Consider the following 23,389-nt stretch of genomic DNA (forward strand, 5'->3'; position numbering starts at 1 on the left):
GGAGGGGAGACACTGACAATAACTTTCAATAATCATTTCTGCTCACCCAGTGCCAGCACTGTTCTAACTGGCTCATTTCCACCCCCTGAGAAATGGGTGGTATTTCCCTCGGTTTATCAAGAGGAAAAACAGAGAAGTCAAGTGACTTGCCCAAAGTTGAACAGCGGGTAAGTGGTGGAGCCAGGATTTGAAGCAGTAGACAGATAAACAAGTACATCCAGTCCCTCAGTCCCCATGCTGAGGGCTCACTCGCATTCCTCGTGCAGGAGACGGGTTTGCTCAGCTGATGGTGGGGATATGGAAGCCCAGAGAGGGGACGCTGCCCACCCCAGGTCTCAGGGCCGGCAGCTGGGGAGCGGGTTTAGAGCCAGCCGCCTCTGACTCCAGGGCTGCCCCCCAAGCTCTTCTCCCGACCCTCTACCTCCCTCAGAGTCGCCTGCCCCAGGACAGACAGCCTCTCCCTCTGCCCCAGGACAGACAGCCTCTCCCTCTGCCCCAGGACAGACAGCCTCTCCCCGCTGTCACAGGAACTGAGCCAGGGCCACCTCAGGGCACACCGTCCCTGGCGCCCCGAGGGAGCAGCTCCGTGGTGAAGCATGCACTTCCCTGGCCTCCCAAGGACGTTCTGTCTCCTGAAACAGGTTGGACTGGCTGCCTCCTCCCCAGCCGCACGCCTCTGCCCCTCCTTTTGCTCTATCCGGGTTATTTCCCTCGTGTGCCAAATGCTCACAGGAACTAGAGCAGGAACGTGCTGGGGGTGGGGGAGAACGCGGAGGCATGGGGTGCTGAAATCTGAGATTCCAGCCTTCGTGGGAGGAGGCTGGCAAGAGAGACAGAGACAGAGACAGGAAGAGATAGTTGGGTTGGGTTGGTTTTCTGCAGCAGGCGGCCTTGGGGTGAGCGTGTGAGTCTGTGCGTGTGTGTGCACACGTCTGTGGGTTGTTTTCTTCCCTGCGCTCTCCCAGGGAGGCCGGGTCCCCACGGGGTAATAAGGGCTCTGAGGCCCCTACGCACAGCAAGGCTAGTGCACAGGCAGGGTAGCTAGAGGGCCCGTGAGAGGAAGGAAGGGAAAGGGGAAGAATAGAGGTGAGGGAGAGCTGGGAGCGAGCAGGGCGGTGGGAGGAGCTGAGCAGCTGTGGCATCTGGAACAAGTATAAATAGCTGTCTGGGTGGAGCTTGGCCAAACAGGGGTTTGCAGCTGCAGCGGTTCTAGGGCAGACCTGTCCGCTGCTGGCCACAGCGGGGACACCCCGGGCACGGAGCGGGGCCTGCGGGCTCCGGCCAGACCCCCCTCACCATCACCGCATCTCCGGATGCTCTCCTGGCCGGCCATGCTGCTGGGGGGCCTCCTCCTCGCTGTGGCCACCGTGACTGTGGCCCAGCGGCGGGGGCAGGAGGTGAGAGAGCGCCGCCTGGCGCACCGCGTCCAGCATGGCCAGTGCAGCTACACCTTCCTGCTGCCCGAGCCGGAGGCCTGCGCTCCAGAGGCTGGGACCTTCAGGGGCTCCAACAGCCTCCAGAGGGACTCGCTGAACCTCGTGGCCTGGCCTACCAAGCGGATGCAACACCTGGAGAAGATGCTGGAGAACAACACGCAGCGGCTGCAGAAGGTACGGGCTGGGCCTGCAGGGGGGGTGGGGGAGGCAGCAATTGGCAGCTGCAGCATCCACCCCAGAGGCCTTCCCTGGGCACAGAGGGCCAGGCTGATGGGACCCTTGTCTCTGAATGGCATGGACTGAGATAATGAGGCTCAGAGAGGGGCAGGGATAAGCCTAAGGCCACACAGCAAGACTGGGCAGGCTCAGAACTGGAAACCTGACTCCCTAACCGCCACTCACTCACTCACCTGATAAAAGCTACCACGGGCCAGGCCCTTCCAAGTGCTGGGGACTCAACAGCAAAATAAACAGCATGTCCCCTCTGGACTAGTGGGGTCAGAGGCATAAAGAGATGAACAGTGACAATCTACCCGGTCAGATGGTGACGCAAAACGGAAGAGGGGAAAGGCAAGAAGTGACCGGGGTGGCTATTTGAGGTCAGAGAAGTCAAGAGAAGGTAACATTTGAACCCAGAGAACAAGGGGAGTGAGGGAGCGGCCCCTGCAGGGACCTGGGAGGAGGGCCTTCACTGCAGAGGGACCAGCGAGCGCATAGGCTGGGCGGTGGGAAGGCAGCCGGGAGCCTGGGAGCAGCAGGATGGCCAGTGTGGCTGGAGCAGAGGAGGAGGGGGACGAAGGGTGAGGGACGAGACCTGGGAGGGGAGGGGAGGGCAGCCCACGTGGGGCCTTGGGGGCCTCTGGGAGGACTTTGCCTCTTGCTCCGAGCACCCTGGGAGCCATTGCAGGATTCTGAGCAGGAAAAGACACACCTGAAACGGTTTGAACAGAACGGTCCATAGGGGACAGGGTGGAGGATGGAAGCCCGAGGAGGAGGCTGCTGCAGCCACCAGGCAAGAGGCGACGGGGGCCTGAAGCAGGAGGGGGCTGGGAGCGGGCGCTGATGCCATTCATGTCGACGGCCAGATGCTGGTCTGTCCTGAAAAGGGAGCCAATGGGCTCTGCTGATGAACTGGATATAGGGGGTGGCAGAGACAAGGAGCTGAGGACACCACTGCCATTGTGCCCAAGGCCAGCGCCACTAGGAGCCCCTGCCCTCGTTCTTTCAGCAAGCACTCTGAGCACCTACTGCGTGCCGGCCCTAGGTCACTGAGGTGAACGAGGTAGGCTTGGCCCTGCGGCCGGTGTAGGTGCAGGAACGGCATCCTGCAGGTTCCGAGATGGGCCTGGCCAGCCCTCTAAGTAGGAGTTACCGAGGGAGCGAACGGGACCCAGGCACCGGAGACAGGAGACCGTCTGAACGATAGCAGGGAGAGGAGAGGGGTGAACCGATTCCTGGAGCTTTTGAATGTATTAAGCAGCAGACAGCAGCTTATAGACTAAGGTGAGAGCAAAGGAGACAAGACTGTTCCCCGAGGTGCCTCTCCCAGGAGCGGTCCCTTCTTGCCCATGGTTTCCAAATTGTTCCAATCATGTGTCCAAGCAGCAATGTTCACTCCCTAATATGTGCATATTTACTAAGTCGTTATGCATGTGTGCCCACATGAAGATCATATGTACAAGGTATGACACAAATGAAAATGCACATCAAGTGAAAATGAGCACAAATGAAAATGCACATTAAAAAGATGACATAGGACCCTGGCCGGTGTGGCTCAGTAGGTTAGGCATCGTCCCATGCACCAAAAGGTTGCCGTTCAGTTCCCAGTAGGGGTCGTGCAGGAGGCAGTCAATCAATGTCTCACTCACATCAATGTTTCCCTCTCCCTCCCTCTCCTTTCCTCTCTCTCAAAAATCACTAAAATAATCTTTTAAGAAAGATGACATATGAAATCACGTAAATTGAAGTTCTGGTATTTTCTCCTGTTTTCCAAAGGATTGCCTTTCGCACACCCTGAGTGGATCCATCCTCAAGGGAGAGGCTGCCCTGCACCTGTCTAACCAACGGGCGTCATGCACACATTCACACACCTTCATGCACACGCGCACTTAACCTCCTGCTTCACTCCTGCCCAGACCATCCGTCTCCTCAGCCCTCACTCAGCATCTTCCCATAGTCCTCTGTCCTCCCACAACCTGCCCTGCAACACCTCCAGCCTCCACCATCCCACCCTCAGGTCCCCCTCCAGGGAGCTCTTGGCTTCACACTCTGGAGCCAACCTGGTGGACGCTCCATGCTGCCCTGAAATTGGTGTCTTCAGACACCTGTTTCCAGTCCCATAAGTTACTCCAAACCTCACCTTCCTTAGGCCTCCATCCTGAACCCCACCCATCCTCTCACCAGACCATGGACCTCCTGCCACAAGCAATGGGGCCCCGGAGAGAGATGCCCCTCCGCAGCCTGCCCCACGCCTGCAGGTTCACCTGTGCACCCTCCAGTCCCCAGAGCCTTTCTCCAGGGGCCGAGGCCGCTTCTCCGTTCTAGGCTGTGAGCCCATCCTCTGCAGCCCCTCAACTCCTCAAATCAGCCATCCTTCCTGTGTCGCCATCCACTTCTCCCGCCCTGCTGTCCTCCCCCTTCAGGTTTAATCGCATCCAGGTATCTTCCATGTTTCAGAAGGAAGAGAAAGAGAAGGAAGAGGGGAAGCAAGCCTCTTCACCCCACGGCCCCTCTGACTTCTGGCCTGGCTCTCAGAAGCCACATGCTCTGCCTCTGCTGTCTCAATGCCCAACTCCCTCTTTCCCGTAAGGTCGCCTCCCACACCCCACTTCCCACATCCAATGGCCACGGCTCAGTCTTCATCATACTTGACCTCCTGGCAAATCTAGTCCCGCTGCCCAGCACATCCTTCCAGAAGCTGTCTCCATCAGCAAACCCTCATCTACAAGGCCTGCTGTTCCAACCACTTTCCCTACCTCCATGGGCCCACCCTGGACAGCCACCTCCATCTCCTTCCTACCCACACGGTCCCCACAGCCACCATCCCGGGCTCCCTGTCTCCACCTGGCCCCACAGTCCCTTCTGCACACAGCAGGCAGCGGGGTCCTATTCAAACCTAAGTCAGATCCTGCCCCTCCTCTGCCCAAACCCTTCCCAGGGCTCCCATCTCTTCAGCATCAGAGCAAATATCCTTAGTTCCTGCAACACCCCTCCCCCGGATACCCCTGAGCTCATGTCTCACCCCTGAGCTCCCTCAGGTCTTTGGTTAAATGTCACCTCCTCGGAAAGGCCCTCCTTGTCCGTCCTGTGTAAAATAGTCACCCTCCTTCTATCCCTTCACCCGGCTTTGGTTTTCCTCTTAGCACTTTCTACCACCTGTTCTTAAGAGCATTGCTTTTGGTCTGTGAGCTGCCAGAGGGCAGGGACCATTGTTTTGTTCACTTCTGTGTTCCCAGGGCCTGGAACGGTGCCTGGCACATAGTAGGTGCTCAGTACATGTCTCCTGAGTGCACGACGTTCCTCCAGTCTCTCGGGTTGCTCCTGCTTCTCCCCCCATGATCCTGACATGGTGGTGTTGCCGAGGACTTCATCTCATCTCTTGGTTTCCTCTCACACTCAGTGGCACTGCCCTCAGGGCTGCTCCCACCACTCCTGCTCACTGTCTCCAACCTGCTCCTCCATGACACCAAATGGGCATCTGATAGGTCCCTGTGCCCCAAATCCATAGCCCTGCTATCCCCCCACCCCAGACATCTCCCCTCTGAGACCCCAGTGTCTCAGCTCCAACGTTGTCTGACACTCAGCTCTTCCCGCCCGGCCCACTGCTCTCTCTGTTTAAGGTGTCATCACCCAGCCAGCAGGCCTCTGCACCCTGGGGCTGTCCTTCACCTTCCACCCCCGCTCCCAATATCCCCTCCCCCCACCATCACCCGCCAGGCAGCATGTCCCATCCATCCTGCTGCTTCAGCTTCTCTCGTCAGCATCCATCCTCCCGTCTACCTGGCCGCTGCCCTGGCTCAGGCCTCATCAACTCCCACCTGGCCTCTCTACCCCAAGTCTCACCCACTCATTCTCTTTGACTCCTCTGGATGCCTGGTGCTTAGGCAACACTGACTCAGCCAAAGGACAGGTTTAAACTGAAGACTTTTGGGTCAGAAGGTCACCCAGCTCATTCCTTCAGCTCACCGTGGAACGTTCTCTCCCGGAGTCCATCCACCTAGTTGGATAATCCAGGAGTCCCCATAGAACACGTGGGCCAGCGGTCACTGATGTAGGAGTCAGGCAGACCTGAGTTCACAGCCTGACCCCGGCACTTGCCTGCCACGTGGCTATGGATGAGCGAGTCCCTGTTTCCCCATCTGCAAAACGGAGAAAACCACAGTACATCGGGGGGTGGCGGGGAGGACCGCGAGGTCACTCCCGCGCCATCTCAGCCTGCTGCCGGCTGCTGTCCCTGCTTCACGTAGCCCTCCTGCCCAGAACGCAGAGGACCGAGGGGCTATGACTTAACTAACATAATCTCATTGTGAACTCTGTACCCCCGGCTGGGGGAGCTCAGTCGTGGTCAGGTCAGTCCCAGGGTGGCAGATAGCCTCAGGGTTGGGAATGTCACTGGTCTACACTGGTGTTCTCGAGGGGTCCCCAATCATGCTGGTCTTTGGTGGGGTTCATGCACGTGTTGGCCATGTCATCTCCTAGGTAACAGACCCCTTGGGTTGAGTGCTTCCCTCATGCCTTTCAGTGTTCAGGTCACTGCCAAGTCACTCTGTGCCTGAGGAGCCTGCCACAAGGTCAGACCCATTCTCCCAAACACCCCTGGCAGTCGCTCCCCACTGGGTCCTGCACTTCCGTGGGTAGCTTCCGAGCCTAGAAGGTGGGAGCCCCAATGCTGGAGCCCAACTGTTGGAATTTGAAACCAGTTCTGCCTCTTCTTTGCTGTGTGACCCGGGGCAAGTTGCTTCACCTCTCTGAGCCTTGGTTTCCTTTCCTATAAAGTAGAGTGACGGCGCCTCCCTCCATGAGGATTTAATGAGACGAGGCACAGTGAGCCCTTGGGCCGGTGCCAGGTACATAGTAAACTCAATACCTGCTGCCTGTTTCCATTAGGCGCTCTCCCTGGAAACAGCAACGTGAGTCCTGGGCCTTCCTCCCCCGGTGGAGACATATGCCCCCTGGCTCAGTGATAGGCAGCATTTGAGCAGTCATTTCTCTCCCTCCTACTCTCCCCGGCCCCAGTCAGGAACGCTGCTACCTGTCTCTTCTCTTGTGTAGTCTCTCCGTCCAGAGTCTTTGAAACTCCAATGCCACTTTTGGCTTCTTCTAGAACAGCCCAGAAGAGAAAAAACTGAGTTTCAAAATAGCCTTATCTAGCAGCAGCTGCAGCAGCATCACCATGGCCATCGGGGTGACCTGGGGTGACGGGAGATAGCCTGCCCCCCAGATCCAGCACCCAGCAAGATTCTGTTCATCTCGGTGGGGGCAGGGGTGCTGTTGCAAGCTCCCAATGGCCAATGCCGGCCCAGCCATGCCCCCAGCTCCTCCCCTGGACAGATAAGGAAACTGAGGCCAACCAAGAGAAGGGGCTTGCCAGAGTCATGCAGGGGCAAACACCAACCTCCATGCTGCAGTCCTTTCTCCTGGCCGGAGGGTGTCGGGAGGTGGGGGCAGCAGGATCTGAGAGCCAGCTGGATGCCCCCTTCTGCCTCAGAATCCCAAATCCCGGGTTCCCACTCTTCTCCCAGCATGCAACTGGCTGGTGTCCTTCTGCCCTATGCTCAGATGTGCATAGGGTGGGGGCGCCCTGCCCTTGCTCCCTCTCCTCCCTGTTTCTTGCTCTGCTCCCCTGAGCCCCTCTCCCTTCCCCTCCTTCTACTCTTCTTACCTTCCTTCCACCTCTCTCTTCTGCCCCAGGGACTCATATCCATCAAGACTCTTGGTGGGCTGCACAGCAGCTCCTGGCAGCAGCCAGGGATGTTGAGGGGGTGGGCACAAGGCTAGCTGGCAGGCAGGCTCCCCTAGCTGAGCCGAGCGGTGCCGTGGTTAGTCACATGGCCTCCTGGGGTCACCACAGACTAGCTCTGTGACCCGGTGCGGGCCCTCACTCGGTGCCACACCTGTGAGGCATGTGATGTGGGGCCATGAGCAGCGGAGCTGGAAAGTGCCTGCCCTCAGCATGCTCCCAACAAAGGCACACACTATTCCTGCCATCCCCCAGCTCCCAGCCCCTCAGCAGGAGGTGCCCCTCTGACCTGGCCCGTGCTCCCACAGGCTCCTTCTGCAGAGGAGGAGAGTGAGGAAAACTGGGGCCACACAGGGCCCCAGGCACCTGGCCCCCCTCAGCACCAGAGGGCAGCACGCCTTCTTTCAGGTCTCTGGGGCCCCTGCCTGGCAGACTCTGAACCCGGACACTGAAGTCCCTCCACTTCCTCCCTGTCCTGGCAGCAGCTGGCCCTCTGCCTGCGTCGCTGTCCGCCTCTCTGCACCTCCGTGTGACTCCGCCTCTCGCGGTCTCTCCTGGGGCTCTCGGGCGGCCCTGTGGTTTCTGTGTGTGTCTGTCACTCTCCAGTTCTCTCTCTTGTCTGGCTGGTGTCTCCCTAAGTCTCTCCCGGTCATTCTCTCAGATTCTCCCCTAACCACTAGGCCATCTGTCCCCACCACCTCTGCCTCCCCAGGCGTCCACATGCGCTGTCCACCCTGGAGGACACCCCGGCCCAATGGCCAGCGCCCACCCCTCAAGGGGGAGGCTGGCGGCTACGCAGGAGCCTCTGACCTGGCGCTGCCCCTCGCCTCTGCTGTTTGCTCCGTTCCCTGACGTCAAACCTCAGAATAACTCGGCCCCTCGCCTGGCGGCCACTGGGCCCTGCCTGACTGGACATGGGTCAAAAGCAAGTGGGGCGGGAATGCAGTGTGGGGTCCTGGCGCAGCCTGGACCCTCCCTCACTGCCGGGACTTCCAGCTACCCCGGCCTCCCCAGGCTGCCCGTAAATTCTTGGCATTTTCAGCCCTGGGTTATCCAAACAAGAAATGAATCTCGGTTGCTGAACCAAATCTCTTGGGGTTTGATTTCCTAACCTTCCCCTGGCCGCTTTCTGCTTGGGGCTGGGGGTGGGGTGGAGAGAACAGCATCTATGCCTTGGAGGAAGAAGGCTGTTTTCCCGAGAGGGGAGCCTAGAAAGGCTGGCACAGATGCCCTCAGCCTAGGGGTGGCCTGGCGCAGGGCCACAGAGGCCCCGAGCACGGCTTCTCCCCTCCGCCCCCCCCCCACCCCCCCCAAACGGGTTTATTTGTTCAAGTGGCTGGCCCGGCCATCCCATGGGGCAGGGCATGTGTTTCTGGCTCTTTCCTTCCAGCCCCAGAGCTCGGCGGGCTGGATGTACACAGACCCTCTCCCTCGTCTCTCCGTGGGCAGGAAATGTGAGAAAACAGCCCCTAGGTCTGTCCCCTGAGCCCGCACCTCTGGCCTCTGAGCGTTTGCTTCACCACAGAGCCGGCTCTGCAGTGCCTGGAACGGACCCCGGGAACCCCTGTGGGATCTGAGGAGGACTGAGCTGAGGTCAAGTGGCCAGGCCCCAGTGGTACCACGGACCAGCTGTGGGGTTCTGGGGCAGCCACCACCTGCATCATTTGGTTCCTCTAAAAAGCGGAACTGAAAACATTCCCTGCCTCCCAGAGAGGGCGTAGGATAAAGGAAGACAACCAGCATGTACTTACTGTGCGCTGGACACTGCCCTACGTGCCTTGAGAGAATTATCCCCTTTCTTTCTCACAACAAGACTGTGAAGCAAGATTGTTCACCCATTAATGGATGGAGAAACTGAGGCACCAAGCAGTGCCATGACTCAGGGTGAGGAGTCACACTCATATACACCAGTCACCCTCCCACCTCAGGCCTTTGCACTTGTCTTTCCCTCCTGACTTTCCACAGCTGGCCCGTCTCATCCTCTCAGCTCAGGTGAGCGTTTCCCTGCCACTCTGGCTAACCGTGCCCTCGAGCCCAATCATTACTCCATCTTATTCTCTTCATAGCACGCGTCACTATTGGAATTTAACTGATGGGTTTAGTGGCAGTGCACTGGAATCAGGTAACTTGCCGATTTTGTTCAGTCCTGATTCCATAGCGCCTAGGAAAGCGCCTAGCGCATAGTAGGTACTCAAGAAATAACTCCTGGCAGAATACATGAGTGAAACTCAGGATGGGGATTACTTTGAGGAAACGTATTTGTGATTATGATACATATGGGATGTTTGAAAGAACTTTGTCTTGGTGGGTGTGTTTTTTTTATTTTATTTTATTCCACATTCAATGAAATTCACCCTTTTAACATATAGTTCTATGAGGTGTGTTTTTTTGTTTTGTTTTTAATCCTCACCCGAGGATATTTTTCCATTGATTTTTAGAGAGAGTGGAAGAGAGAGGGAAAGACAGAGAGAAATATCGATTGGTTGCCTCTTGCACACACCCCAACCAGGGCCCAGGCCAGGAAGAAGCCTGCAACCAAGGTACGTGCTCTTGACGGGAATCGAACCCGGGACCCTTTGGTCTGCAGGTCAACACTCTATCTACTGAGCCAAACCGGCTAGGGCTGTTCTATGAGTTTTGACAAATGTGTGTAGTCATGTAACACCACAGTCATGATACAGACATTGCACACTCCAAAAAGTTCTTATCGCCCTTTGTAGTCAGTCCTTGCCCCCAGGCCTGAGCCCCTGCAACCTCGGATTCTGACTTTTCCAGAGAGTCAGATAAATAAACCAAACCAAACAGCGTGTAGCCTTTAGAGTATGCAGGCTTTGTTCACTCAGCAAAATACATCGGAGAGCCACTCAGGTTCCTGCGAGGCTTCCTTTATGCTGCTGAGCAGGGTCCATTGGATGGACGGACCCAGGTGGTTTATCTGTTCGCCGGTGGAAGTCTTCTTTATTTAAATACTGCGGGAGGAGAAGGGGTGTGAGAAGGTTTCCTTGGCTACCAAGACTCAGCCACAGACACTCACCCGTTCTCTTCCCGAAGCACCGGTCTTCCTCCCCCAGCCCCTGCCGGTCAGGACTCCTTTCCTTTCTCCCAAGGCCCTTTCCAAGCGCCCTCTCCTCAGCGAGGAGCAGGGTGTCCTGTCCCCATGTCCCAGGTTGGTAAGTGAGCTCAGAGAAGCCGAGCCCTAAATGACCAGAGGCCCACCGCTGGAGAGGAGCAGAGCCAGAGCTCAAACCCAGGGCCAGCGGGTAGCGGGTAGCCCAAGGGCCAAAGATCAGCCTCTTTGCAGGCCGGAGGGATGCTGGGAGTCCAGGCCCTCTTTCCCCATCTTAGCCCTAAAAATGTGCCAGCATGAGGGTGAGGGAGAAGGGGTAGGTCTAATGGTGGGGTGGGAGGAAGCTGCGGCAGACCCCATCACCTGCGGGTGCCTTCATTGGGATCCCTCCCCCACCCTTTCAGCTGGCTCCTGGTATAAACCCAACCCCCACACATAGGCGGACATCAGTCTCCAGAGTCCCACCTTGGCCATGCTGGGCCCATCTGGCCTGGATTACCCATCCCAGAGCTTGCGCTGGTGAGTGGATGTGGCAAATTAGATAATGAGCCCCAGCTGCCGGTAGCCTTTGCCCCACTCAGCCACTTGCAGCCAAAGGACAAGTGAGAGACCAATGAGGGAGTTCCTGTCACTCAAGATGACCCCAAGCTACCCCGAGGTCCCACCCAGCTCTGTAGACCCGAGGAAGCCCCTGAGCAAGGAGTCTTGGAACCCAGCCCACCAAGTAGTGACCGTGGGCAAGTCTTCTGGGCCTCGGTTTGTCCATCTGCAGCGAGAGGCTTGGGGGATGCCTGCGGACGTCTGAGGGCAGGAATGAACTTGCTGCTCGAGAGTGTGGGGCAGAAGCTCAGGGCCTAGGAGTCCTGGGGGTGGGGGTGGGGTGGTGCACAGGATTCAACAGAATAAGTTATATTTTTTCTTGAGCGTGGAAAATACACAGCTTTTATTGTATTATTCTTTATGCTTTTTTTTTTTGTATGTGTGAAGTATACCATAATAATGTTAAATTTTTTAAGGTGAGGGTTAGGATGGAGGTGAGAAATGGAGACAATTTGTTCAAGAAGTTATATTATTGAGGAGACCAGAGAAATTGGAGGCGTAGTTGAAGGGGTCTGGGGCGTCCAAGATTTTTTTTTTTTTTACTTTTTATTTTTATTGATTTTTAGAGAGAAACAAAGGGAGAGGGAGAGAAAGAGAGGAACACTGATCTGATCAGCTGCCTCCTGCACACCCCCTGCCAGGATGGAGCCCACAACCAGGGCATGTGCCCAGGGAATCCAACCGGTGACCTTTCAGTGCCCAGGGCGATGCCCAACCGACTGAGCCACACCAGCCAGGCTCCTCTACCTCTCACATGGGAGCTGTTGAGGCATGTTCGTGTGCTGCAGGGGACCGTGGGCTGGGGCTGAGGGTGCAGGGAAAGAAGGGGGTGCCAAGGGGACAGGGGCTTGAGGTCACTTTGTGACCTCGGCACTCAGGGTCCTCACACTTGAGTGTCAGACTCACCGGGAGGGCTGGTGTCACCCCAGAGTTTCTGATTCAGTAGGTCTGGGGTGAGACCTAGAAAGGTGCATTGCTAACAAGCTCCCTGGGGGTGCTGTGTCAAGGACCACACTTTGAGAACCACTGTTTTAATCAATACCAGTGCGCCCAGATGCACCCTCTTCTGGATTTGACCTTGCACTACAATAGAAGATGCTCCATCCAAAGCACGCGGGACGGGACGGGAGCCGACAATTGAGATGGCAGAGGGGAGAGAAGATGAAGGAGGAAGCAGCCAGAGCCTGGGCCCCCCGCCAAGGTTACCCCCTCTCCTTAGGGAGAGCCAGGCTTCCCAGGCGCCCTGTGGGACCTCCTGGAAGACTGAGGGGGAGCGCGAGGACAGAAGCTGGCAGTGTGTGTGCGGGGGAGGTGGGGGGGGGTAGGGGTGGGAAGAGGCCAGCCTGTGTGCAGGGTGGGGAGGGAGTGCAGGAGGGGCACTGAGCCCTGGAACACACTGTGCACCTTCGCAACTTGATCCTGGTGCCGCTGCCAGACCCGCGCCTCCTGCTCTTGGGGAAAAGGCAGTCCTGTCAGGGAAATGAGCATCACCTTGTGGGGTCCCTGAACTTGCGAGCTGGGAGAACCCTTGGAGACAGACAGGCCGGATCCGCCCTGTTTGGCAGATGGCGAGGGACAGGAAAACGAAAAGTCCAGTGTGGCAGATGGACCTGCAAACTCTTATACGAGGAAAGATGTGTCCCCACTCTCTGCTGCTGGCTCTCCCCTAGGAAGCTGGGTAATGGGCATGACTTTGGGGGCTATGCTCTGACCCTTACGCTCCCCCTTTTCTATCAATTCATTGAACACTTATTTATTGAGCACCCAGCATGCGTTAAATATTCTGCTAGACATGGAGATAAAGTGGTGAGCAGGACCTAATTTCTGGCTTTGTGGAATTAGCATTCCAAGGTAAAACAGGCAATAGACAGAGAAATATCCCATATAATAAAAGCCTAATATGCACATCGACCGAATGGTGGAACGACTGGTTGCTATGACACGCACTGACCACCAGGAGGCAGACACTCCACCCCAGGCCAGCCAAGGTGGGTGCTAGTGCCCCCCTGCCCCGATCACCTCACCAGTCAGGTGCCAATGGGGGGCCCCAATCACCCCGCTGGTCACCCCACAGATTGGCCCTGACTGCCAGCCCAGCCTAGGGACCGTACCCATGCACAAATTCCGTGCATCAGGCCTCTAGTGTAATATAAAGTCAGGAATTGGTACGTGATAAGAAGAGACCTGAAATGACATGAGGGAGTGAGCCATGTGATGGGGATGGTGGGGGGAGGCTTCTCCATGCAGAGGGAACAGCATGTGCAAAGGCCGTGAGGTAGGCACATGCTTCCTGTGTTGGAGGGATGTCATATAGGCCAGTGCCTCTGGAGTGAGGGAGGAAGAGAGAACTAAAGAGAAATCAGAGTGGCGGCGGGAGGCCGGGTCATACAGCAAGCTGCAGGCATAGCAAACTTCGGCATTCCCTGTGAGTAAGGCAGGAACCCTGGGGAGGTTTGAGCAGAGGAAGAATGTGATCTGACTTAGTTTAACGGGATCCCTCTGGCTGCTGAGTGGAGGATGGACTAGGCAGAGAGGGACAAGAGTGGAGGCAGAGAAGCCAGGGAGAAAGCTGCTGGAATAGTCCAGGCAGGAGGTAATGGTGGCCTGGCATGGCAGGGAGGTCTCTCCTGGTTGTTCTATGTCCTTCGTGGAGACATAGGAAGGGGCAGGAGCCTTCCCCCCCGCTCCTGCCCATGACCCGGCCCACGGTCTCCCCACAGCTAGAAAGGTACATCCAGATGAACTTGAGGTCGCAACTGGCGCAGGCGCGACAGCACGTGGTGCAGAACCAGACGGCCGCCGTGCTGGAGCTGGGCACCAGCCTCCTGAACCAGACCACCGCCCAGGCCCACCGGCTGACTGACATGGAGGCTCAGGTACCAGGGGGTGAGCGGGTGGCATCGGGGGCCTGCGGCAGGCCAGGCTGGCTCACAGCCCGGGTCATCTTGCCTTGACCTCTGTTCCTGGGTAATGTCAGGGCCTCCTCTGGGCCTGCATCCTCCTGGGGCCCTTCCTGATGCCCCTGTCACAAAATTGTCTCCCACCAGGCCACGAGTCCGAAGGGGGGCACTGGCTTTGGGTCCTTGGCCTCTGTCACTCCAATGCTCAGGTCTGTGCCGGGCACAGAAGGGGGACAGCACACTCCCCTGCCCTCAGGGGGCTCACAGTGCTCCGGGGGAGATGGGAAATAAGCAATTCGTTAGACCTCAGGGGGCCACTGACGGGAGAGGAGACAGCTGTATAAATGGGAGGGCGAGTACGGAAATGGATGAAAAGGCGACTGACAAATGGGCACGCGTTTGTTGAACCCCTACTATGTGCCAGGCACGGCTGGAGGGGCCCGGTACTAGTGTATAGCACTGAATAAAACAGGTATGCGTTCCTACCCTCATGGAGCTTCCTTTCTAAGGAGGTTCAAGAACATAAACAGGATAAACAACGTATGTGTGTGAGATGGTGATAGTGCTAAGGAGAGCAGCATGGGTGAGAGCGATGGCGGGGTGTGGTGGCAGAGGCGGGAGGGTGAGTTGCAGGTTTATATTGTGAGGCCAGGAAAGCACCACTGAGAAGGTAGGATGGGAGCCTTTCCTGGGGGAGCAGTCCAGACAAGGAAAACAGCAGGTGCAAAGGCCCAGAGATGGGACCAGGCTGACAAGCTCCAGGAACATCAGAAGGCTGGTGCGGCTGGAGTGGCGAGGGAGCAGGTGGTGGGCCAGGGTCAGAGAGGTGACAGGGGCCTATGGCATCACAGGCCCTCTCCAGATGGTGCGGCTGGGCTTGTCCACTCATGACGTGGGAGCCGCAGGAAGATGGTGAGCAGAGAATGGACTGTCGGGGACAAGGACAGGAGCAGGGAGCCCCGTGAATAAGCTGGCACGGGACACAGGCTGAGAGATGACGAAGACCAGGCAAGAGTAGGGTCCATGGACAGGGAGGGGGTGGTCAGGGAGCCATGTGGAAGATGGAGCTGATGGGACTCGCTGAGGGATTAGATGTGGGGGTCAAGCCTGAGCAGGGGGAATGCAGCTGCCATGGGCAGTGATGGGAAGAGCAAATTTAGGATGAAGATCATAAGCTCAGTGAGGGCCTGTGAGTGAGTGAATGGATGAATGAATGAATGAACAACCACAGGAACTAACTACTGGGAGGGTGAAAACAGGTCAGCAAGTTTCTGGGATGGCAGAGCCCGTGGGCAGGTGGGCAGTTGCTGGGAAGGCCTCCTGCAGGCCTTACACAGCCCCTGCCCCTCCTGCTGGCCGAGGCAGGTACTGAACCAGACATCAAGAATGGAGATCCAGATGCAGGAGACCTCACTGTCCACCAACAAGCTGGAGAAGCAGCTGTTTCTACAGGGCCTTGAGCTCCACCGGCTACAGGACTACAACAGGTGGGCACTGGCACCAGGCCAGGAGAGGGGCTGGGGCCCAAGCCAGGCGCCAGGGCTGGGCTGGAGCCAGGGCCAGGGTTGGAAGCTGGATGTGGGCTAGTGCCTGGGACAGGGGCAGGGACAGAGCTAGAGGTCTAGATTAGGACTAGAGTGAGGCATCGTTTGGGGGCTAGGCTGGAGCTAGAGCTGGGGCTAGGCCAGGGCAGTGACAAGGACTAAAATTAGGATTGGAAACCAGACTGACCCTGGAGGGAAGGTAGACACGGGGCTGGGCTGAGGCTGGAGCTGGGGGCCAGGCAGGTACAGGGCCTGGGTGGGGACAGGCATTTTCCTGAAGCTCAGGGCACCCTGATTCTTTCTTTCTCCTTTCTTCCTTCCTTCCTTCCTTCCTTCCTTCCTTCCTTCCTTCCTTTCTTTCTTCCTTCCTTCCTTCCTTCCTTCCTTCTTTTCTTCCTTTCTACATTTATATATTTTGTAAATTTTTAACAGCTTTATTGAGCTACAATTTATGTACCATACAATTTACCCTGTAAATTTTAATTTGATTTATTTATTTGTAAAAAGAAATAATAATAAATCTGATCTCATTCACCAATTTCCCCTCCCAGAAGCAAGCACAGTTAGTTACCAATTTCCTGTCTGCACGGTAGAGAGTGTCTGCATTTATCAGCAAATACGTGTGAGGGGAACACCCTTCAGACTACAAAGAGAAAAGAGTCATGGGGTATAGCTAAGGCAGACATCCAAGGCTGATTTCATCTCAGTTTCGAGCTGAGTAGAAAAAATACTGCCAAGGTCAGGGTGGCACAGGCCTGTGGACAGGGCGAGGTGTTATTGCGGCTCGTGTGATGGGTCAAGATAAGGCCACGAGGACCGCCCAGCCCCCTCTGATCTGGGTGCAGTTAATGATAGCTTGTCACCTTCCTATTCTTATAACCCTCCCATCACTCTGAATTGGCACCAGGTGCCTAGAAATCCGTGCAGAGGGATGGCATCAGTTAGCTCTTGGCCCTTGGAGATGGCTAAAATTCTAGAATCGGAGTGTGCCCCAATTCCCTCTCCTCCTGCAACATAATTAGGGATCCAGGGGGAATTCCCTCTGCCCTGGCTGGGCTTGGTGGGTTAGCCTGGAGAATGGGTCAGCATAACCTCACATATAAGAAAATCTCTCCCTCCTTTCCCTTCCCCTCAGCCACCCGCCCACCCACCGGCAGCAGAGGAAGCCGCTGTTCCTAGTTTTCTGTGTGTCCTTCCGTCCTTCAACCAACAATATTTGGGGGGCGGGGAGGGGAAGGAATTTTTTTTTTTTTTTTTAGCTCTTACCATGTGTCAGGCACTGTTTATAGACCCAGGGGTTAGAGAAGTGAACAAATAGACAAAAATCCCGGTCCTGGTAGAGCTGACATTCTAGAAGCTGCTCTAAGAAGGTTTCTTATAGATCTGTATGAATAGTTAATGCGTGGATATAAATATGTATGAATTTTGCCCTAGGAATGGTTCTATGCGTGCATGACACCCTTGCTCATTCTCTTCTCCTGTCCCTGCATTTATTTCCACGTCCCCAATTCATGGATATTGAGGTTGTTTCCAATGTTTGGCAGTTGAGCCAGTGATGCGATGAACAGCATTCCATGTCTCACTTCTATGCGATAAAATGCCAAACGTGAAAGGGCTCAGTCAAAAGCCTTTTTCTCTTAAAAAACTTTTTCCCCCCAACTCATTACAAAAACGCCTCGTGCTTATGTCATCAGACAGTAGAGACCTGTGTAAAATGAAAGGGAAAGTCGGCCCCCTCCACCCAGCTCCTCTTCCTCCCCCCCATCTCCATCCGCTCAAGCCCGCTCTGCAGAAGTCACGGCACTTGGTGGATTCTTCCTCTTTTTCTGCAACGCAGGCAGGCACCACTGCGTCCTTCCGCGTGTTTTTCTGCGCCTTTTCCTGTAAGTTCACCTGCATCCCTCTACATTTCCATTAATGCTTTTCTTCTTTCTCTCTTTTTTATTCTCCCACATGTGGGGTTAGACTAGAGGCATTGGTGTGCCCGGGACGTTCCTCACCAAGTCCTGGGCGTCTTGCCAACCCTGTGCCAGTGATTCTGCCTCCTCCTCCTCGCGGCTCCAGAATATTTCCAGGAACACCAGCCAGAACAGACTCAGCCAGCCTCGGCTGCTGGGCACTTAGGCTATTTCGTTCTGTTACAACCAATCCCCCGATGGCACCTGCTCCCTGGATGGTCCTGTGAGAGGGGGCTGCCGGACCAAAGGCGAGCAGATTGGGATTTGATCGTGGCCACTGGTTGCTGGCATGTTCCTCCCAGCCCCACCTCTTCCTTCTGCTGGACCCAAATCTATCTTACAGGACTGAGTCTCTCTTTCCTCCGTTTCTCCTTCTGGGCCACGGGCCTCTGAGCTTTGCAACTCTGGCTGGACGCTCTGCCTCTCTGAGCCTCAGCGCGGGTCTGTGCTGCTGAGTCACCGGGGACCCAGGGGAAAGGGTCCGAGTGTGGCTGCCAGGTGGGGAAGGCGCGCTCACCCCTGTGCGCCCCGCCCCGCCCCGCCCGCAGCGCGCTGGAGACCCGGCTGCGAGCCCTGGAGACGCAGCAGCAAGCGCAGCTGGCCAGCCTCCGCCAGGAGAAGGAGCGGCTGGGGAGCCTGCTGAGCCGCCAGAACGGCGCCCTCGCCGGCCTCGCGCGCAGCCTGCGCGCGGCCAGAAGCAACTCCAGCCTCCTGCAGAGGCAGCAGGACCGACTGCTGGAGTCCATGAAGCGCCTGCTGCGCACGGTGGCCCAGGGCTCGCGAGAGCAGGGTACGCCCGGTGGGTTGGGGGGTAGAGGGGCGGGTAGGTGGGGGACACATCCTGCTTACCCTCCCTGTTCATTCCCGAGCCTCAGCCTCGAAGCCACCAAGGGAGAGGCCGCACCCCTCTCCCACCACCTGTGAAATAGAAATAACAGCAACAAATAATAACACTGGTGACAAGTCCCAACAGGAACCAGTCCAGACTCTTCTCCCTGGGCATGCCCCGTCCCTCTCTTGTCCTCAGTTTCCCCATCTGTTTAATGGAAATGACGATAATAACAAGGGCACCACCAGCTTAGATGAACACTTTTGGGTTTCAGGATTCCCACTTGCTGGGCTCTCTCCACCCCTCCCTGGGTCCCCGTCTCCCCACCTATAGAACAGGGAGGTGAGACTCAATGTTCCCCCAAAGGCTTCTCTCATCCTAACACCCTTGCCCATGAGCCAACGAGGCCCAAAGAGAAGTAAGGTGGCACCTCTGGCCCTGACTTCCGCGAAGGAGAACAATGCATGGGCCTGCTCCTCAGTCCCCACCGGCTCCTTCTGACGGGCCCACCGGGGTGGCCAAAGCCCTCCTGGTGCCAGTTCAATCATTCAGTCAACAAACACTTCCTGGGCGCCAGGCCCAGTGCTGGGTGCTGGGCATACAGCAGTGAACAAGATAGTCGTGGCCTGTGTCTCTTGTAAAAATGCCCACCCCACCCCACACCCCGTCTGTGTGTCTCTGGGGGAAGGAGAAGAACATGCATGTTTGTCGAGTGCCTACTATGTGCCAGATGCTCTGCTAGTCGTGTTTCTGAACTTTGCAGACCACGAAAGGCCTAAAAGGCTGTGCTAAGGAAAGGGAACTTTAACCTGAGGGCAGCTTGAGCAGCTAGGACTGGTTAGGAAGCTTGATTAGAGCCACGGAGTGGAGGGTGGCTTGGTGAGAAAGACGCAGGAAAGGGTGCCTACTGCCTCTGGGTCGCCATGGGGGAGCTGAAAGCCTGACAGCACAAGGAATCCAGCTACAGTGTGGGATGCCAGGCACTGTGGCTGGCAGCTATTGGGGGACAGAGGATGGCACCAGGGCTCCATCTAAGTCGGGCAGACTCTGCCCAGGGAATGTCTATGCCTGATGGAGATGAGGCCTTAGTCATTTCATTTGTGGTCTAGGAAAAACTGCTTCTTTCTAACAGGTGCCCCAGCTCCAGGACCTGGGATCCAGGTTCAAGTATGAGGCCAAAACAGGAAGTCCTGCCCCCTGGTAGCCTCCTGGTTCCTCATTGGTGAGGATACCTGTCTATCTGGAATTTTAGCCCATCCTTGGATAACCACCTACATAGAGATTGGATTCTGAAGGACTATAATTGGACCCCTCTAAAAGGAGGCAGAGAGGGGAGTTTTAATCCCTTTCCATTGGTCAACAGTCACTTTTTTTTTTTTTTTTTTCAGATCAGGCTTGAGGCCCCCAGGGTGCCAGTGGGATTCGGTCACTAATATTTTCCCGAGGAAAGAAACATGGGCTCCTAAGACTGGTGGTCAGCTCACAGTGGGGACATAATGGGGGGCCCACCTCCAGGCTGCAGGGATATCCAGGGGGAGGGGTGGCCTGTGGAGGGGACTCTGAGCCTCCCACCCAAGGGAGCTCCAAGGACAAATCCCTCCTCTTGTGTCCTTCCTTCCTGAGCCAGCCTTGCCCTGCTCCTCTCAGGTTGATCAGACAACCAGAGCTTTCTCTGGCCTCAGACCAGTTCACATAGTGTGAGTCATTCCCCCTCCCGGCCTCACTCAGTTCCCTCACTGCGCCCTGTTCCCTGCACACACCAGGACTGTTCCCACCTTGGAGCCTTGGCATCTGCCATTCCCTTTGTCTGGAACACCCTCTCCTGTGCCACTTGGGCAACCCCTGCTCCTTACCCAGGTCCCAGCTCACTGACACTTCCTCTAGGAAGCCTTCCCAGGTCTGATGCATCTCCCTGTCCCCAGCACCTCCCAACCAGGAACCTGGCACCGAGCAGGCAGGAGCGCCCACCTGGCCTCCTCTCTCTTCTTAGCTCACCTGCAGTTGTTTTTCCTTCATCCAGTTGCAGCTGAGCGGGTGTTCCAGGACTGTGCAGAGATCCAGAGCTTCGGGGCCAATGCCAGTGGCGTCTACACCATCCATGTGGCCAATATGACAGAGCCCAGAAAGGTGAGGGGGCTCCCTGGGGGCTGAGGCTATCAGAGGAACTGAGCCAAGGGCTTCGCAGACACATCCTCCTCCCTCATCAACTTCAGGCCTGTCCAACATCTTAGATTCCAAGGAAGGTGGGGTGGCCCCTCCTTCTAGAAAAGAAGGGGTTAACACAGAAGTTCCCCAAGTTGGAAGCGCACCCTTCCCCTGCATCTTCCCCAGAGGCGCTTTTAAGTCGGAATCACAGGAAATAGTTCTGTGTTGGTTAAGGTAATGCTAGCTGAGGTAACAAACAACCCCTGAAATTCCAGGATCTTAACACAAAGACGTTTATTTCTAGTTGGCATATAGTCAGGTGAAGGCAGGAGTGGGGGCTCTCTGCTCCACTGGGAAGTTAGGGACTGTCTTCAAAGAGTGGCTCCCAAGGTTGCCCTGAGCTTTGAGGTCCAGTTATCAGATGGGACGGGGGGAGAGGGGGTGTCAAGGGAAAGTGTGGAGGTCAGGAGGGAGGGCTTGGGGCCAGGCCCAGTAGTGGAAGGGTATGAGGAACAATTTGCCAGTCTTCACACTTCATACTTCCCTTTTCCGTTTCCTTTCAGCCCTTCTGAACATCTCAAGGAGAATGGCTCAGTTTGTTTCCAGATTGTCTTTAACACACCTGCCAGAGCCACCTCTTAACAGAGAGAGATCAGGCTCTCCGTTTCTAGCTAGTATTTCGTAACACAATTTTTTCATTATGTTTACTTTAAACGAATCTGAACAAAGGCACGTGTTACTAGTTTTCCACTTATGGTATTGATAAAAGAAGTCCTTTTAAAGTATACATTCTATATGAAATTAAATAAATTGAGCTCTGGTGGAATTTGGGAAGGTGTGAATGGCTGAAATTTGGGAAGAGGGAAGAGCTGGCCTGGGAGGCAAAAGATCTGTGCTCAAACCTCAGCTTTACCTTAGATTCACTTGCTTTGAGCCAATCCCTTCCCCTCTCTGGGCCTCAGTTTTCCTTCCTGCACCCTCTGTTATCCTCACAACGATGCCCCTGTCTTCTCTCACTGAGCAGGCTTTTCCCATCTCAGAGCCTCTACTCCTGCTGCTCCTTCCACTGAAAATGCCAGACTCAGGCACATTATCAGCCAAGGCCCTGTTCCAATGCCACCTCCTCTGGGCAGCCTTCCAGGGTTTTCCAGTGGCTCCCTTTTGAGGGCTCTCCTTGTAGCCGCCCACATGTTTGTCATCAATAGTCTGCCTGTACTATCCTAACCTCCTCCAAACCAAGTCAATTGACCAACTGAGGGTCAATGTACATCTGATCTGTCTCTGACTTTTCTGACCCAGGGCCAGGCACCAAGTTTGTCTTCACTGAACAATGAACATGTAATGAACTGGAAAAAATAATATGTGAACAAAGGTTAGACTGAAAGATGTGATTGTCATAGATGGTGAGCGTTTTGAGAGAAAGAACTCTTTTTGTCTTACCCATATTGGCATCCAGTGCTTTGAATGGAGTCTGGCCCATAGGAAGTGTTCAGAAAACATCTGTCCACTGAATGGAATAGCATTTCTTGAGTCTATCCTGTATGCCAAGCACTTTACACTTACCAGCATTTAATCCTTACAGCAACCCAGCAACAATAGCGAGTGAAAAGCCTGCATTTATGTAGTTCCTAGTGCATGCTAGGCTCTGTTCTTTAGATGATTCATCTCATTTAATTCTCATAACAACCACAGTTTGCAGATGAGAAACGGAGATGCCAGGAGATTAAGGTATTAACAGCCCAATTTACAAACGAGGAAAGAAAGGCCCTGAGAGGGCATCACTTGCCCTCTAGAAAAATAATGACAATGGGTGGGGAAGTTGAACCTGGGTCATTCTGATGCCCGTGACCCCCAGGCTCCCCTGTTGTTATGTGAGGTTCTGTTGGCCAGATCAGGCTTGAGCTGGCCCACAGACCTGGCTTCTGGCTGCCTCCACGGACTCCCAACCCCCTCTCCCCACCAATTCCCTCAGGTTTTCTGTGACATGGAAGCCAATGGAGGGGGGTGGACCCTCATTCAGCGCCGTGCAAATGGCAGCGTGAATTTTCAGCGGAACTGGAACGATTATAAACAGGTAACATTGCCGCCCTGAGGAGGGGCTTTTCAGCCCTGAAACCTGGGGTGGGAGGTGGGTTGTGGACAGGGGGGTGATTTGTCCTTAACCCTTCCTAAAAAAAAAAATCAGCCCACCCAAAACCAACCACCTTCAAACGAACTTTCCCAGTGCACATTCACTTTCAGGGAGTCTATGCTCTAAATTTAGACTTTCTTTTAGCAAGTTCTGACATATATCAAATAACGAAACTTCAACTTCTTTTTGTTTTAAATTTTAGAAAAGATGACATATATACAGTGCTAAAAAAAATGTAAGACTACAAAGAAAGGGAACATCAAAACAGTAATCTCTCTCTCCCACTCCTGGCTGCACTGCTTAAGTGAATTTCCTTGTCTTAGTGCGCATAGGTGACCACATCTGCAGGAGAGAATCTGTAATGTGGAATTGCTGGCTCAAAAACCGTGTGTATTTTTACAAGATAAGAAGTAGAGATCAATTGTCTTCCAATTTTTTTAAATTAAATTATGAATAAAGGATTTCTGGCAAGCTGGCTGAAAAGCTCTTATAGTTCTCAAAAGCAAAAGAAATGGACAAAGATACCCACAAGGAAATACAACAATATTATGTTTTTGTGCCTGCTTGCTGTCCATTTGATGAATACTTAAATACCACATTGAGCTATGAGTGTTCTTGAGTCTTTTTTATTTGAAACAGTCATTAAAGTAGCAAAGATATAGAGGGTGCTCAGATCCAGAAGTACAGAAAAGAGTGCTGGGCAGTAACCATTATACGAATCAGCAGCACAGCAAGATAAAGTGGGGAGTGGGGCTAAGGTGCGCCCTGTCCGTGGTGCTGAATTATTGTTCTGGCCGAGGACTTTGATTTCTCGTCACCC

The 23,389-nt window shown here is 55.2% G+C and overlaps 1 protein-coding gene across 1 annotated transcript in view; it reads left to right on the forward strand.

Annotated features, from left to right (window-relative positions):
- Positions 1-877: 877 nt before the first annotated feature.
- The window catches only part of ANGPT4 (angiopoietin 4), a 28,239-nt gene continuing 5,727 nt past the window's right edge, over positions 878-23,389 (forward strand). The window contains exons 1-6 of the mRNA XM_008141247.3: positions 878-1,610; positions 13,783-13,938; positions 15,328-15,449; positions 18,013-18,254; positions 20,314-20,420; positions 22,411-22,512. Of these exons, the coding sequence (XP_008139469.2) occupies positions 1,314-1,610; positions 13,783-13,938; positions 15,328-15,449; positions 18,013-18,254; positions 20,314-20,420; positions 22,411-22,512 (1,026 nt within the window). The 5' untranslated portion in view covers positions 878-1,313. The remainder of the gene's footprint in view (positions 1,611-13,782; positions 13,939-15,327; positions 15,450-18,012; positions 18,255-20,313; positions 20,421-22,410; positions 22,513-23,389) is intronic.

This window comes from Eptesicus fuscus, chromosome 12, assembly GCF_027574615.1.
Source record: "Eptesicus fuscus isolate TK198812 chromosome 12, DD_ASM_mEF_20220401, whole genome shotgun sequence".
NCBI lineage: Eukaryota > Metazoa > Chordata > Mammalia > Chiroptera > Vespertilionidae > Eptesicus > Eptesicus fuscus.